The 17,878-nt window shown below is 37.4% G+C and overlaps 1 protein-coding gene across 1 annotated transcript in view; it reads right to left on the bottom strand.

Moving 5' to 3' along the window:
• The window catches only part of LOC119789461 (FYVE, RhoGEF and PH domain-containing protein 6-like), a 28,459-nt gene extending 13,282 nt beyond the window's left edge, over positions 1-15,177 (bottom strand). Inside the window, exons 1-6 of the mRNA XM_038294339.1 lie at positions 14,972-15,177; positions 9,913-11,785; positions 5,590-5,722; positions 5,390-5,457; positions 4,048-4,078; positions 241-392 (exon numbers count right to left, since the gene is read on the bottom strand). Coding sequence (XP_038150267.1) covers positions 241-392; positions 4,048-4,078; positions 5,390-5,457; positions 5,590-5,722; positions 9,913-11,785; positions 14,972-14,981 — 2,267 coding nt within the window. The 5' untranslated portion in view covers positions 14,982-15,177. The remainder of the gene's footprint in view (positions 1-240; positions 393-4,047; positions 4,079-5,389; positions 5,458-5,589; positions 5,723-9,912; positions 11,786-14,971) is intronic.
• Positions 15,178-17,878: the final 2,701 nt, after the last annotated feature.

Genomic DNA, 17,878 nt, shown 5'->3' with positions numbered 1-17,878 from the left:
GATTATCTTATTCTAAGAGTAAAAATACTCATTCCATTGGCAAACTATCTCATTTACCGACTCAAATTAACAGTAAATACACATAATTTAAGACATTTTAACTTATTTCTAGATCGTTTTTCTATAGTATGAAAATCCTATGCTGTAAAGCCTGGCATTTGGTGGACTTTAGTTCCTTGGATTGGTTTAATGCGACCAACATTAAATATGTTTGTACAAATATTTGAAACGATGATATACCAGTGAGCAACTTTCTGCTCCAGCTCTTTAAGCAGGTCTTGGTTGAGTTCATAGAGCTGAGGGAGGGAGTACAAGATCTGATTGAGGATACGCTCCTCAATCACAGGCTTGCCGTTCTGCTGAGATGCTTTTTGCACTGCTTCACGGAAGTCCTGTAGGTCAGAGACACCGATTACATCAAATCCAGCGATTGACACAAAACAACCACAGACAGAATGGCTCCAGCTGTAGTTTTGATTCCCATGATTGAACTTCCTGCAAAAACCATATGGCTTAAAATAATGACTTGCATAAACTAAAGGTTTATAACTAAAGAGGAACTCTTCTGTCTCATGGTATATTTCTTAACCTAGTGCTCACCACTTCCCAAAAACTATGAATCAGGACTGAGAGGAGAGACTAGAGCACCCTCTAAACAAATCTTTCAGATGATGTAGACTTTATGCGGTTTATGAGCAGTTGGAAAATAAAACCGCTCGAAGTCAAAGGGCCAAACAAATACCTCCTGTGCTGAATCTTTTTTTTTTGCTACAAATGCTGATGCAGAAAAAGGTTGAATAACATGGAAAAGATGTGGCAGCAAATTAGAAAGGGATGACTCTGCAGACAGTACAGATATCCAAGAATAAATCATCCTGATAAAACCCAGTGTAGCCCATAACAAGGCGAACAAACTGCTGCGATGTTAGGTTTGGTGATTTGATTTTCCAAATATTGTTTGAGGGATCTGAATACTGGCTGTTCTGCATTACTGTACACCCTTCCTCCAAAGACAGCTGGGACTAAACCACTTCCTGTTCATGCCTTTATCATTCAGTCCAACTATGCTCTCACTTCTTGACCCAAATGTCTTTATTTGTTAAAACTACTTCTGCAGCTGCACATATCTTTTCCAAAAGAAGGATGTAAAAAAAAAAACTGCGCTAAAAAACTTTTAATAAATGATTATGTTATCAGATTTTGTACCCTTTCTACTTTTAATTTAGTTCTGACCCATGTGCATGAACCAATGCAAAAATTATATTTATTTTCAATTAATTATTTAGGCTAACAATATATACACACATACATATACATATACATATATACATATACATATGTGTGTATATATATATATATATATATATATATATATATATATATATATATACACACACACATATATATACACACACATATATATATATATATATATATATATATATATATATGGTTGAAGCAACAGAGACCACAAGAGAGACCAATGACCAAAGACAAAAAGATGATAACGATTTTCTTTTGCATCAGTTTCTGTAAGTAGTTTGCTTATAATGAGCAAGCACATGATGAATGATGGCATGATGCATATGTTCATATCTTAAATCTTACGGGTAGATTTGTTTCGCTTTTAAGCCTTACCTGATTTTAAAAAGTATTACATTTTTCAAAAGTGCTTGAAATCAAAATTTACAAGCAAATGAAAGTTGTAGTGACATTCTCATGTGCAATAACATAGTTTAGACTTAAACATGCATTTTTCCCAAAAGGATTTGGATAATGCAGCATTAGTGATGCAGCTGCAGCATTAATGATACTGTTAGCATATGAGCATTTGGTTAGCAGACATATGTCACAATTTAGTTTTTGTTCCTTTTTTTATTCATTAAAACCTGTTTTATGTGTTAATTTACTTGTAAAGTTTGGTTTTAAGCTATTTTTAGATAAATTCATAATTTTGTTCATCAGAGAAAACAAATCTAGCATTAAGATTTACAATGTGAAGGTAGAAGGTAGGGATTACCTGTCTGTCAACATACAGGTGCTGGTCATAAAATTAGAATATCATGAAAAAGTAGATTGATTTCAGTAATTCCATTTAAAAAGTGAAACTTGTATATTATATTCATACATTACATACAAACTCATATATTTCAGATGTTTATTTTGTTTAATTTTGATGATTACAAATGACAACAAATGAAAATCTCAAATTCATCATATCAGAAAATTAGAATATTGTGAAAAGGTTCAAAATTGATGGCCCCTGGTGCCACACTCTAATCAGCTAATTAACTCAAACCACCTGCAAAAGCCTTTAAATGGTCTTTCAGTCTAGTTCTATAGGCTACACAATCATGGGGAAGACTGCTGACTTGACAGTTGTCCAAAAGACGACCATCGACACCTTGCACAAGGAGGGCAAGACACAAAAGGTCATCGCTAAAGAGGCTGGCTGTTCACAGAGCTCAGTGTCCAAGCACATTAATAGAGAGGCGAAGGGAAGGAAAAGATGTGGTCGAAAAAAGTGTACAAGCAAGAGAGATAACCGCACCCTGGAGAGGATTGTGAAACAAAACCCATTCAAAAATGTGGGGGAGATTCACAAAGAGTGGACTGCAGCTGGAGTGAGTGCTTCAAGAACCACCACACACAGACGTATGAAAGACATGGGTTTCTGCTGTCGCATTCCTTGTGTCAAGCCACTCTTGAACCACAGACAGCGTCAGAAGCGTCTTGCCTGGGCTAAAGAGAAACAGGACTGGACTGCTGGTGAGTGGTCCAAAGTCATGTTCTCTGATGAAAGTAAATTTTGCATTTCCTTTGGAAATCAAAGTCCCAGAGTCTGGAGGAAAAGAAGAGAGGCACTTCATCCACGTTGCTTGAAGTCCAGTGTAAAGTTTCCACAGTCAGTGATGGTTTGGGGTGCCATGTCATCTGCTGGTGTTGGTCCATTGTGTTTTCTGAGGTCCAGGGTCAACGCAGCCACATACCAGGAAGTTTTAGAGCACTTCATGCTTCCTGCAGCTGACCAACTTTTTGGAGATGCAGATTTCATTTTCCAACAGGACTTGGCACCTGCACACAGTGCCAAAGCTACCAGTACCTGGTTGAAGGACCATGGTATCCCTGTTCTTAATTGGCCAGCAAACTCTCCTGACCTTAACCCCATAGAAAATCTATGGGGTATTGTGAAGAAGAAGATGCAATACACCAGACCCAACAATTCAGAAGAGCTAAAAGCCACTATTAGAGCAACCTGGGCTATCATAACACCTGAGCAGTGCCACAGACTGATCGACTCCATGCCACGCCGCATTGCTGCAGTAATACAGGCCAAAGGAGGCCCAACTAAATACTGAGTGCTGTACATGCTCATACTTTTCATGTTCATACTTTTCAGTTGGCCAACATTTCTATAAATCCTTTGTTTTTATTGGTCTTCAGTAATATTCTAATTTTCTGATATGATGAATTTGAGATTTTCATTTGTTGTCATTTGTAATCATCAAAATTAAACAAAATAAACATCTGAAATATATGAGTTTGTATGTAATGTATGAATATAATATACAAGTTTCACTTTTTAAATGGAATTACTGAAATCAATCTACTTTTTCATGATATTCTGATTTTATGACCAGCACCTGTATGTATCATGCCTCATGTGCTTTGTCATGTGAGCAAACTACTTACAGTAACTGATGCAAAAGAAAATATTAATAATCTTTTTGTTTTATGTTACATTGCTCCAAGGTTGAGAAGAGAGGGTTTATGGGTCTAAATTCATTCCTTCCACAGAGTCCGGAGAACACAGGGAGGAATGTGGTAAAAAAAAAAAAAATTTTATTAAATAAATAAAAAAACTTGCTCAGGGTGTTCCCCATGTCTTCATTAAGGAAATACATCTGGAGAAAACGAGCCGAGGCAAAGGAGAGGCACTTAGTCTAACAAATAGAAACACATCAGACCCTTCTATTGTCACAGCAAAAACATGGGTAGTTTTATGTGATCACAAAAGCTATTTAGGTTTCATGTGTGGTTACTTACAACATGTAGCAGCTTCAGGACATCAACAAAACTACAAGAAACGAAAATGGAGAAAAAATTAAGACCACAAAGAGACATATCTCCTAACTTAAAAGCTTGATGCAACAGTTATAGCAGAATCATTTTCAGCTTCTTTAAAATGGTTCCTCTAATGACCACAAACTGTATGTTACTTGGATTTTATGTAATTGATCCAATAATATTGGGATAATCTGGAATATAAAAATCTGAAAAGAGTGGCTTGTGTGTTTTTTATTCAGGGTACTCTTTTTTTTTCTTCTTTGCTGGAACATCAAATCATCCCATTAATTCAAGTGTACGCCTCTTGCTGTTTATTCCAACTCTACATATCTAGAGACCGCAATGAAGTTGAAGCTTAGTCAAAATAGACACAAAATTTTAGGTATTCTTCACAAATTCTCAGTTGTATATAGATCTGTGAGTGACTGGGCCATTCTAACAAACCTTCAGCCATTCCATCACAGCTCAGGCTAAAAATTAAGGGTTGTTATCCTTAATAGAACTCAAGTCTTCTGCAGCATCTAAGCAGGGTTCCTTTTAGGACTGGCTTGTATTTACTTCCATCCATCTGCTCAGGATGACATGCAGTGTTGGTTTTTATAACAGGGGGAGTTTTGGCATAGTGGGTTAGAGCTCTCAGAGGTTCCAAGTACCCGGTTCGAATCCCACTGCCTCCAATCTGGGTTCCTGAGCAAGACTTAACCCCCGATTGCTCTCCGGGTGCCGCATAATGGCAGCCCATTGCAGAGGTAAATTTCTCCAATTTGAGATCAATAAAGTTCAATTAGATGGTTGCATGTATGCAAAAAAATATATAAATTTGGCCCAAATACAATAGCATAGCAGTTTTGATGCCATTGCATCACTTATAACAAGCTCTAAAACCTTGTTTCTAATAGCTTTGTTTTTCAAACATCAGTCAGTTAATATGGACATCCATACCTTGGTAGATTTTTAGTTCTGTGTAATTTCAGATTAAGTGCACTTAATGCTCTTTTTCATGCTGTTTGTTCACTAGCATTCTCTATCAAACCTCTGAGGCCTTTACAAGACATCTGTGACTAGTTGCAACAAATTTAATTCAAGGGTATTAAAGGGTACTTCAGAACCAGGCCACACTTTTCAGATTTGTCCTGGATAAAAAAAAAAAAAGCCATGTATCATCTTTTAAATTCACAATTATGTGCTACTTTGAGTTGGTCTGCTACATAAAAAATATAATAATACATTTAATAGAGGTTTAAGGGATATCAAGGCCTTTACAAGGAACTGAATAAGCTAGAAAGCATATCAGTAGGAGAAAAAAAAAATCCACTCTTACACACTCTCTGAGGTCATGATTTCTGTGGCGATGTGTTCTATCTTAGTTTTCTGTTTTCCATTCTCCAGCTAAAAAAAAAATGCAGAACAAGACTGTGAATCAGCAGACATACCACATGTCTGTGGGACAGCAGCATTAGATATGCTGCAGTGTTAGGGACGACAAATAGTAGAAAGGATGAGCAAAGGTCTGATCCTCACCCCAATCTCTGGATGCTCAAAGTCTTCTTTACATGAGTTGAAGCTGCTGTCATCTTCATCTGACGAGTTGACATCAAACTCATCGTCAGAGAGAGTCTCATTGTTAAAAATGTACTCCTCGTCCGCTAAATTTCTGCGAGAAGAATGCATGGATGAAAAAAAAGACCTATGTATGTGCAACGCAAAAACATCTAAACATGTTAAAGGCAAACAGGAAAGAAACCAGATTTCTCTGAGATAAGATGGAGGTTTAAAAGGAAAACAGTCACCTAAGCACAATATCTGATCATTTGGCCACATAAATAGAAAGTTTCATCAATTAACATTTCCTGCTTTATTGGAAACTCAGTTTTACTTCAGTGTAAACTCGGCACGCAACGAATAACCTAAATCCAGCTTCTTGTATAGAGTCAGAGAGCCCTAATTTATCAACATACTGCCAAACCCAAAAGGTGACAAAAGTTACAAACCATGAAAAAGATCAGTCATCTTGCAACTTTAACAGATTAAAGTGGAAAAACAACTTTAAGATGCAACTTTTGTGAGAAAAATTCCCCCTATTCCCCGAAGGGAAGTGGTGCGTGTAAAGCAGCCTGCACCACCCTTAAAAAACAAAGGCAGAAAAGCATTACAGCAGAACGGTGCAAGAATTATATCATAACTTATCTCTGTTTTAGCTTTGTACTGAACTGTGAGCATATCTCTGTTTTTAGATCTGCTCTGAGTGCCTTTTAGGATGCATCTGTTACTCTGTTTGAGCCACATAAGAAGAGGCCAATTTAGCCACACAAAGCTTAGACCCAACATGTGTTTAGTCTAAAAAAGAATTCATGTAATTATTCTTAGCAAACTACTAACATATATAGAGAAGCAGTAAAAAGGATACTAATAATAACACCAACAGAACTGGCTGAAAGTTTTATTGACAAATCTTCACTCCTTTAATAGAGATTTTTTAACAAATAAATTTTCTCCTACAGGCAGCCTTCACAATAACTAAAAGCATGAATAAAATAAATCCCTCTTTTTGCTGCAAATATTAAAGCTTGATGCTTAGAAATGAATTTATCTCCCAAATTTTGTCCTCGAGCTTCGTCTGTCATTGCCTTGCATGAGGAAGTGCCTGTTTGAAGCTTTTTGTTGAAATAGTTTCAATAATTAAATAGCAAGCTCACTGGTTTTTCCCATTTTGAACGTTGCCTTTTATACATGTACCTCTGTGTGACATCACATCCACCCCAGGAAACAAAAACATTACTAATAAAGACTCTCTTCCCAATATTTAAAGTTAAATATTTTTACAGCTTTGGTCAGATAACTTGCATATTGTTAGAGGTTCTAATAATGGTTCAAACAGCCATTTTTGTTAACAAAAAAAAAAAAAAAAACAGCATCACTTTTTCCTCACTGAATAAATGTAAGTAAATTAACAATTGGACTATTTTTAGTGGGATTTTACCGTCCTGTAGTGTGTTAAGCTTCTAACACCTTTATACAAAGAGTCCTAAATGTGGAAGACATTGATGACTTCTGCATGGTTTATTTATTGAACTGTAATTTTTTACCTTCCTATTACCTACCTCTGCTTTCATTTTAGATGTTCAACAAAACTGCTAGAAATCCTGGTACTGAATGAACAGATCCTAAGAACTAAAGATCGATTTTAAACCGTTTTTATTTAGCTAACACTCTTTAAACACTTGGCTTTTAGAAAATCCGGTCACTTTAAAAATAGAGTTGTACATCTGATATACACTACCGTTAAAAAGTTTGGGGTCACATTGAAATGTCCTTATTTTTGAATTTTGGGGACCTGTGAGGTGTCTGTTTCTCAAACTAGAGACTCTAATGTACTTATCTTCTTGCTCAGTTGTGTAACGCGGCCTCCCACTTCTTTTTCTACTCTGGTTAGAGCCTGTTTGTTTTCTGAAGGGAGCAGTACACACCGTTGTAGGAAATCTTCAATTTCTTAGCAATTTCTCGCATGGAATAGCCTTCATTTCTAAGAACAAGAATAGACTGTCGAGTTTCAGAGGAAAGTTCTCTTTTTCTGGCCATTTTTTAGCGTTTAATTGACCTCACAAATGTGATAATACAGAAACTCAATCTGCTCAAAGGAAGGTCCGTTTTGTAGCTTCTGTAACGAGCTAAACTATTTTCAGATGTGTGAACATGTTGCACAAGGGTTTTCTAATCATCAATTAGCCTTCTGAGCCAATGAGCAAACACATTGTACCATTAGAACACTGGAGTGATAGTTGCTGGAAATGGGCCTCTATACACCTATGTAGATATTGCACCAAAAACCAGACATTTGCAGCTAGAATAGTCATTTACCACATTAGCAATGTATAGAGTGTATTTCTTTAAAGTTAAGAATAGTTTAAAGTTATCATCCTCGGAAAGTACAGTGCTTTTCCTTCAAAAATTCACATTTCAATGTGACCCCAAACTTTTGAACGGTAGTGTATTTCAGTCAGTTTTTAAGCTGAATAACAGGAAAGAATGAGCTTCTATCCTGATCAGTAACTGGTTGCTTTTTGTGGCTTCAAGTATCATCTTTGTAAAGGTTTCTGTGACACTAGTGGGCTTTATTTCACAATTTAGGGCATAAGATGCCTCCTCTATTCATTGCACTATGTAGCGTTCCTGTTGTCCCACTTTTGGCCCTACAGATCACAGCACGGCTTTACAGCATTTGAACTCAACCTGTTAGCAGCTTATTTAAAATCTTAAGTGTATTTTGATGAAAAAACATCGACCGTGAAAAATATCCCTCTGACTCCCTCTGAGTGTGCACCTAAGAGGTCAATAAATACTATGTAGATTATGTGGGTTGCCTTCTTCATAAAAACTAAAAATGTTATTTGCACAGCTGGAGACTTTGCTCACCATATTTTCAAAAAGTGGATTTTCTTATGTAGATGTAAGACATTAATTCTATCAGAGTCGAGTAACATCTTAGAGATGCATTCCTCAGAATCTGCTCTTTAAGGTAAAAATATACTGGAATTCAGCCTGGTATACATAAGGGCTCTTCATTTAATGTGCTTTTACACCATGTTTTTTCTCCCACAATGTTTACATTTGATCACTGCTGTACTTTACGGAATGTTCATTTCATGTCACTGCTAAGCTGCTGCTCACTCACTATCTAAAAGCTGCACAAACCGAATTTTCATTTTATCTACACACTGTGTAGACAAAATCACAATAAAAGTTGTCTAACTCTAAAGTGCATACAAAACACACAACCACTTAATTCTGCTTGACATTCAGTTGTCCATCGTTGTATTATCACATAATTAATCCACACAAGTTTAAAGCCAACATACCACTTATATCCTTTTTTTCTTTTTGGTAATATAAAATACAGTATTTTAAATGTAATTCTTTACATCTATTTAAGGTTATAGTGTTTTTTTAAGGACCACCTGAAGGACCACCTTTAATCCCCCTCGTGCTCTAGCCTTATAGCTCTACCATCATCAACTAGAGGGATGCTAACAAAAAAAAAAAAACTTTTCTGAAATATACAAACAAGGTTAGATATTTCATAGTCAAGAATCACTACAAAGTAAGAGATCTGATATTGTATGCTTGATTATACTTAATTTTTTGTAAAGTTGACCTGAATTGTTCATAACTTGGGCAATAAAGCTAACAGAGTTAGAAATTGTAATTAATCAGGCGTTTTGCTAACCTGACTCCGCCAGATGGATTTGCTCCGCATATCCATCTGGAAACCTTCCGTTGAAGTAATTTTGGGAAGGGGCGAAAATACTGGTTAGCTGATTGGCCTATGTTGGTGATAGACGGGCCAAATAAACCAATCAGATCAACGAAGCATATGACGTACTAACAGAGTGACAACGAAGAGGAGCCAATTGACAGATCAAACTCTTGCCGAAACCAGTTGGGAGAAGAGCAAAAACATCTTTTCCTCTGAGAAAAGCCTCCAGAGCAGTGTTTTGCTCTTCTTTCAGTGAAGAAATACTCTGTAATTCCGATAAAACTTGCTCGATAGCCACTCTAACGCTAGTTTCATCGGCTGAAGCCGCCATGTTCTTTAGACCGAACTGTCGCCCTTCTCGTTGCGTCACACCTCAACCCGCCTCAAAGCCAACGCTGATTGGACGTTCGTTTGGTGAACGGCTCCAAATTTTTTTTTACGGAGAGTCTCCAGACTGATTAGCGAGTGAAACCTTGAAAGCTCGCGAGATCAGGATGGTCTGACGAGGCTAGCGTTTTGCAGGTGAAATAGAGACTCTTTAGTAACATCATGCAGCACACACTAAGAAATATAACTGGAATTAAGCCTACCTTTTATATCCTGTTGGTGTCAGATGCTGTTGCTCTTTAACCAAGGAGAAATAAGGGTCATGCTCTTCATAAATCCCTTCATCATCATTCTGAGGGCTCTGCCACCCCTCTGGGTCGAAAACCGGATAAGGAGAGACGGGCTTTCCAAAATCTATGTTTTCATAATCCGGACTATCAAAATGAAGGGGAATAGTGTGATAGATGGGAGACTGCGGGGGTTCCTGGTAAATCTCATCTCCGTCAACGCTCTGTTCAACACCAGCTTGGGAAAAACGGATGTTATCATCAATACCCATATGGTCTGGACTGCTGGGGTGAGTAAACTCTTCCCTGTGAGGATGTGATATGGAATAATTCGCAGTGGTTTCAGAAGTCTGGCCTGATTTTGTCGTCTTCTTCTGTAATGTCTTTTTGTGGAGCTTCAGTTCTAAGATTTTCCTGAAGGCTTTTCCCTTCTGTCCGTCAGAGTGAATGAGGTCCGCAGAAGAAAAGGATTTGGATTTCTTTTTGTTGAGGCTAGTACGAGAAGGGTTGAGGCTTTCAGGTTTTGCAGGTTTATTGTCTGATTTCAGGTGAGGAGGCAAAGGCAGCTCCCTTTTCATCAGTTCCTTCGATTTCCCATCTTTGACTATATTGGCTTGCCTTGCTTCAAAGTTTTCCAGTTTCTTCAAGCCTTTATCCTCATGGAATCCCAATGTGCTGTTGTTTCTCAGAAGTTTCCTTGGCGTTTTGTTTTTAATCCCTCTGTCCTCTGCTTTCACAAACATCTTTGGAACATCCTTGGGTATAGGTGGATTAAGTGTAGTGTCCAAAGGCAGCTGATCCCTGTCTTCCTGATTATCCACAACCTTCTTCGGCAACACTTCCATGCCACTATCCACACATAACTCCATCTCATGGATGCTGTTGCTCCTACCTAAATCTTCAGAGTCCATGTCCTCAGATGGAGCTGGTGTAGTAGACAAAGGGGGTTTTAAGGGGTTAGATAAAGGTTTTTTTCTGGAAGGAGGGACCGGTGGTGGACAGGCCTGCCTTGCAGACTGAATAACCGCTCTATTGTTATTAACAGGTATGCTGACAGATGGGGATGACCATCCCTTTCCATCTGATGACATCTCCACCTCCTGCAGACTTACTTCCATGCTTTCCTGGATGGCAGTTTCATCCCTATCCCTCTCCACCTTTTCCTGACTGAATGGTGCATTAGTCCTGGGTTTCCTTGGAACAGGGACAGGGTGAGGCTTCCTAAGGCCTGGTGGGGGACGTTTGGGTGGTTGCACACTGGTTCGCTCTGAGCCAAGGCTAACACCCTGTTGTCCTGTTCCAGGTACATCTTGCCCCAATGTTCTCTGAGATGGCCCAACAGGCTTTTCATCACTAACGGTGTCAGAGTCTGTTTTGTGGCTTTGGGTCTTATTAAACTTTTCATAATTAATGATACGACCATTATTTGAAGTGTTGTTCATCACTTGGATGTTATCCTTAGGTATAGGAGGAGTGTTTTTGTTCTCTACCATTTTGCTACGTTGTGGTGCTTCAAAGTCTTTTTCTCTCTGCTCGAGCTTCGTCTTGTTCATGCATGTGCAGTTTTCTTGAGCACACAGGCAAATAGGAATGATATAATCCCATTCAGGCTTTTTGTTTTGGGAAAATCCATTGGGGGGTTTTTGCTGCTTCAGAATCGGGGGCCTGGATTCTAAAGGAGTTGGGAATTTAGACAAGATTGGCTTTGGAGCAATTGCTGGTTTAACCTTCTTTGGTGTGCCAGGTGAGAGACGCGAGAGGCCGTCTCTTCTAGGGACTAAAGGAGACCGGACAGGCCTCTGGTGGGAAATGAACTTCGGCTTAGGAGCAATAGGTGGCTTATCCATGCCTGGGGGCAGAAAAAATGGGAACTTGAATTAAAGGAAAGGAAACAGCATCAAAGAATAACATAAATAGAGAGAAATATGCAAATACTGTAGACAAGGAGGGAGATTTTGCAGATAAATTTACCTTGCAAAATCAGTGTTACAACTCCCTACCAAAAGTTTTACATAAAGGTACATTTTCAGCGTTTTTATTTTATATTATGGACTGCAAATATTTAGGTTTGGTTTCAAACAATGAACACGTTAGAAGCAAAAACATTTCAGATTTTATTCTACAACTCAGTATGTAGCTTTATCTGTAATGGTACCTAACATGTTTAGGTAAAGACAAAAGTATTGGAAAATGGATGTTGTTACCTAAATGTGTCCTTTTATATCAATTGTGAAACAATAAGAGCTCTAAATGTCTTCTCTCAGTTATAGCTTTCTTATGGAGACTAAATTTAACTATGAGTCCATAAATACATTTTTATAGTATTATCCACCTGTATATTATATTCAGTACATATCCAGCTGTAAATTTAGTTCACACTAGTGATCTATATATTATATTCATTATTTATAATAGTATTCACCTCTATACTCATTAAGTAGAAACCCATGTCCTGTATTTATGGAACCATTATTTATCCTGCACTTGCTGCTATTGCACTTCTGGTTAGACCTAAACTGCATTTCGTTGCCTTGTACCTGTACCTGTGTAATGACAATAAAGTTGAATCTAATCTAATCTAATAAATAAAAATGAAGAAATAACATTCGCAATACCTGGTATTTGCTTAAAGTATCCTTAAGAAGAAAGAAAACACTTGTTTACAAACAAGTAAAAAAAAAAAAAGTTAAAATAAGAATCCATTGGACTTTGTTTCCAAGTTTGAAGACGTTTTACTTCCCATCCAGGAAGCTTTTTCAATTCAAAATGAAAAAAAAAAGAAGCTTCCAGGATGGGAAGTAAAACGTCTTCAAACTTGGAAACAAAGTCCAGCGGATTTGTTTTTTTGGAATAACAGAGACATTGAAACGGGTAGATCAAACAACAACAGTTGACAACAGAAAAACTGTGGGAAAAAAAGTCCTTAAAGGAATAGTACACCCAAAACATGATTAGCCTTCATTTTCTACTCACCCCCATGCTGAACAACACTCTGGAGTACTTTTTTGATATCTCAAATGCATCTGGAGATCTGGGAGGCTTCTTGCTGTCTGCTGACATTCAAATAATGGAGGTCTATGGTGCCCGAGACAGAAAGGTCCATAAAAGTCCACAAAAAAAACGTGTCAATATTCCTCCATACTGCTCGTCCAATGTATTCCAAGTGTCCTGAGTGGGTAGCGTCCAGAATTTACTCGAAATGAAGTCATTTAGAATGTTTTTAGAGCATAAACAGTAGTGTATAGGATTTCCTAAAAGCGCGTTCACGAGCCTACGGAAACCGTGGCAGACCAAACCAGATGAAAGTGCGCATTCAGCTCGGCAAAGAACTCATGCTCTTCCTCAACACTGAAGTCCTCAGACATTTTTCTTTCGTTGTTTCTTTCTTTGCACAGGTAAACAGCAAAATTCTTCTTCTACGCTTATGTTAGCAAGAGCAGACGCTGAATGCGCACTTTCATCTGGTTTGGTCTGCCGCAGTTTCCGTAGACTCGTGAACTCGCAGGCGCGCGCTTTTAGGAAATCCTATACACTACTGTTTATGCTCTAAAAACATTCTAAATGACTTTGTTTGTAAATTATGGATGCTACCAACTCAGGACACTTGGAATACATTGGATGAGCAGTATGAAGGAATATTGACACATTTTTTGTGGACTTTTATGGACCTTTCTGCCTCGGGCGCCATAGACCTCCATTATTTGAATGTCAGCAGACAGCAAGAAGCCTCCCAGAGCTCCAGATGCATTGAGATATCAAAAAAGTACTCCAGAGTGTTGTTCAGCATGGGGGTGAGTAGAAAATGAAGGCTAATCATGTTTTGGGTGTACTATTCCTTTAAAACAGTGAATGCATCACCAAAAACACGATCCAAAAGCAATAAAGATCCTAAACTGCTAGAAGTGGAAGGTCTTGAATGGGCCCAGGAAATCTATAGACTTAAATCCCCCAGCGCAGATATTTTATATGCTAATGAGAGACCGGAGGGGTCTAACCCCACAGGAAGCAATAAATAAAAGAGATTTGATGCAGTTATTTCAAAGCAAAATGACTTAAAACCAGGCATAAAGTATAAACCACTTCAATTTATAAAAGGTTTAATAGTTTCTGTTAATTTCTCCAGCGAATAAGTTAAGATTTGTTGTTTCATAAAAATGTTTTCATCTAAGTTGTGTGTAAGATCCAGATGTAAATACCTCTTACTATTCACCCTCTCATGTCAGACCCAAATGCAAAAACAAACAGAACACTGGCCTCAGTGCACATTTCATAAATCTGCTAATCCTAACCTCTAAAGAATTTTATGTACTGTACAAACAACCTAAAGGGATCCTATGAAGGGGGTTTAAATGTCACATGGCTTTGTTTTGCCACTCCATGCCACAGCCCAGTAATCCCACTTAGGGCTTGTGTCAACAGGCAAAAGAGGAGGAGGATGGGGTGGGAGATGAATCAAGCTGAAGAGGAAGGGGTGCTGGGTGTGATGAAACAAACTTGAACATTTGGCTGAACTATTGTACCAGAATCATCTCTACAGGGAGGAAAAACAATCAACCACACTGACAGAAAGGGATGTAGATGTCTGAGAGTTCCCTCTTTGCAAAAACACAATGTGAACAGCTGAAAGAGCGAGAATTAATACAGGGGATATTCTTTAATCTGCAGGTTTTATATTCTGTAGGTAGTGAAATTAAAAAAATAAATACAGCAAATTGTTTTGCATCATTCTAAGAGTGTATTCCAAAAAAGAAAAAAGAAAAAAATCTACTGGACTTTGTTTCCAAGATTGTTTTTAAACAAGGTATATTTTTTTTTCTATATTAGGAATGACTATGACCTGACTGAGAATCTACACCATTATATCCAACTAAAGTGATCTATACTGTGTAAAAAATTAACTTCTGGGTATTTTTTTATTTATTTTATTTCTCAATAGAAGTCAAATTAAATACACAAATTATCTTTTCGGATAATAAATCAGCTCAGCGGGGACAGCTGTAACAAGCAAACCGTCAACCAATAAGAAGTTACTTACCTGGGTTCATCTTCTCTTCATTCGCTTCGCTTAAAAAATCTAAACTGTGGCGCAAAATAATTCCTTCATGTCCGGGAAAACGTCCCAGTCGCTCAAGGGGAGATAACCGAGTGAAAAGCAGTCATTTTCTGGATCAAACAGCTCTCAGCTCAGTGGATCGGAGTCGCTCCTTCACCTGAGCCGCGTCAGAACTAAACCCTTCCTAGTTTCCCTTCACCGTCCACTAGGGGGCCTCAGAGGGCGCAACATTTAGTATCAACCTAAACAGAAGGTGGCTTCAGATTAGATGGAAACTGAGTCACTATGAAACTGAAACGTAAAGGAAATAAAAGAAAAAAAAAACTTTTAGAGTATGTTTTTGTAAACCACAAACTAATCCTTGTGATAAAAGCTACATGGTGAACTTTCATACATCTTATTGTTTTTGTAAATTTCCATTCACATATCTTTCCACGTAGATCATCAGTTCTAATATTAACTTTCATGTGACTAAGAAGACAAAAATATGATTGGAATTAGAATGACAAGCCTCATATTCATCTTACATGCCAAATGACAACAAAGTAAAGAGGAAGTTAAAGTCTACCAACTTCTCTTCCCTGCAGTGCTTTCATCATGATGTATCTGTCAGCAGGCGCAGCAGTTTAACAACTTACAGGAAAATGAAAGGTGGTAAGAAGAGAGTGTAAGATATTTGTACTTTCTTTTAATAGATCTGCTTAACATGAAATAAAACATTAGTCTTTTTTTGTTGGGACTGTATGTGAACTAAAAACAAAACGCACCACCTAATTATAAAAACAGAAAAACATTGGGGAACAGTTTTCAGCCTTTTCACACAAAAACATTTCATTGGCCATTAGCTTCTGCTTTCCGCTTTCCAGTAAATTATCTAATATGTAGAATACGCTGTAAATAGTTTTCCTAGGAACCCATTCTCCCATTTGAGCTGTGCAGCTCCTCCAGAGTTAGACGTAGTCTCTGACAGGTGTCAAAAGTATTAATATTTATTACTCAAGTAGAAGTATAAATCCCACTTTTTGTAGAAGTTAGAACAACAACTTAAGCTTTTTACTCAAGTAAAAGTATAAAAGTAGCATTTTTAAAACTACTTAAAGTATAAAAGTAAAAGTAATGAAGGAAAAAAATATTAAGGACAGTTAAACTTTATTTTTTCATTATTATTATTTTATTTTTTAACAATGTCCTGTCTGGCGATGTGGCTATAAGAATAACTGTCTTGATGCCAAAAAGAGCCCAACAGATTTTACTTTCACAAGTGGAGCAGTACGGCTATCGCCATAGTGTTCCGCTTCATTTCTCCATATAAATAGCTTTATTATAATTCATGCAGGGAGTATTACAGATTGTATGGACACTGCAATGTAAGGAGAACAGGGAAGGAAAAACTGGAAAAAAGGAAAAAAGATGAAAGAAAGACGAGATAAAGGGGGAGAAAGTTATTCAACATCTTCAGTCTGCTTCATCACCTGCAAAGAGATGTAAAAAGAACAGCACAACGAGCAGATATAGTATAAGAGATTCAATAATGTAAAACCTTCATACCATCACTTTAGTATAAGTAGTATTATTTAATCTAAAGATAAGAATGTGGGTTTTCTGTATGAAAGTGAATCTCTAAGTACCTGGAGCCAAGCACCTGTAGTTGTTAGCACTACTGCATGTAAAGTTTATTTCAAAAGAAAAATGCTCAATAGTGGTTGTGAAGAGCCGAAGAAGTGCCCCTTCTTGAATAAAGACTTGATTAAAATTTGTTTTCTTAGGAAGGAAACGGTGTAAGATTTAACTTTACATCATCTTGAAAAACTATCTATTTTGGTATGTGGTGAAAAACAAGTTGGGGCAGCACCGAGTCCAACCGCAAAGAAATTAATCATCTGGATGAAACAAATTATTATTATTTTTTTTAAATACCAACCGGCCGTAATGAAAATGAGCTTAAATGAAAGAAAACTAACAAGTCTATTTTTAGAACGTAAGAAGTAGAAAGTAGAGATAATTGCCAATAAATGTAAGGAGTAAAAGTAAAATGTTGTCATAAAAATAATTACTCCAGAAAAGTATAGAGAGACAAAACTTCTACTTAAGTAAAGTAACGAAGTATTTGTACTTTGTTACTTGACACCTCTGGTCTCTGAGCTAATCTACACTCTTTTGATTTTAAACAACAAATGTAGAAGATAAACATAAAATAAAATAAGGATACACCCTTCAATCCGGATGAGTAACTCTAACAAAAGCATTTGTAGAAGATATAAAACATCATTGGAAACAAAGATATAGATGGAAAAGCAGCATGTGGGATTTGCATAAACTGCAGCCTGTGGCGGGGTCGTCAGTAAAATAGGCTGGTGGTGTTTTATATGTGTATGTGTGTGATCTGGTGTCTGAAGAAGTTTTGGATAGCACAGCTTAAAAATCTAATCTCCAATTTTTTTCCTACCAAGTCTGATTAGTTAAATCGTTTTTTTTACTGTTAGTTTCATGATAAGAAATGACAAATGATGTCCATTACTTTCAAAAACTAGCTTTTTATCAATCATCCCCTCTGGGCAGTGAACTCAAGCTGTGAAACATGTACAACTAACTAGAGACAGACTGATACAGCCGGCAGATATTTTAGCTGATATAACCATTTTTGTCTTGTGTCGGTATCAGCAGATGGCATTCAGCAATTATGTTTTTAGATCAAGTAAAATAAAATGTATGCTCGGAGTAGAGTCCATATTGAGAGGAATTATGAGCTCCATCAGGAGGTTTTTCCAGGCACATTCCACCAGGAGGAGGCCCAGAGGATGATCAGGATACGCTGGAGGGACAATGTCTGTCGGCTGGCCTGGGGGGAACCTCTGGCTTCCCCCAGTAGAGCTGGAGGATGTTTCTGGG

Source organism: Cyprinodon tularosa, unplaced genomic scaffold (assembly GCF_016077235.1).
Source record: "Cyprinodon tularosa strain WSP-4 unplaced genomic scaffold, ASM1607723v1 ctg339, whole genome shotgun sequence".
Taxonomy (NCBI): domain Eukaryota; kingdom Metazoa; phylum Chordata; class Actinopteri; order Cyprinodontiformes; family Cyprinodontidae; genus Cyprinodon; species Cyprinodon tularosa.
The sequence above is the reverse complement of the archived record's forward strand: the minus strand, read 5'-3'. Positions and strand labels throughout refer to the sequence as shown.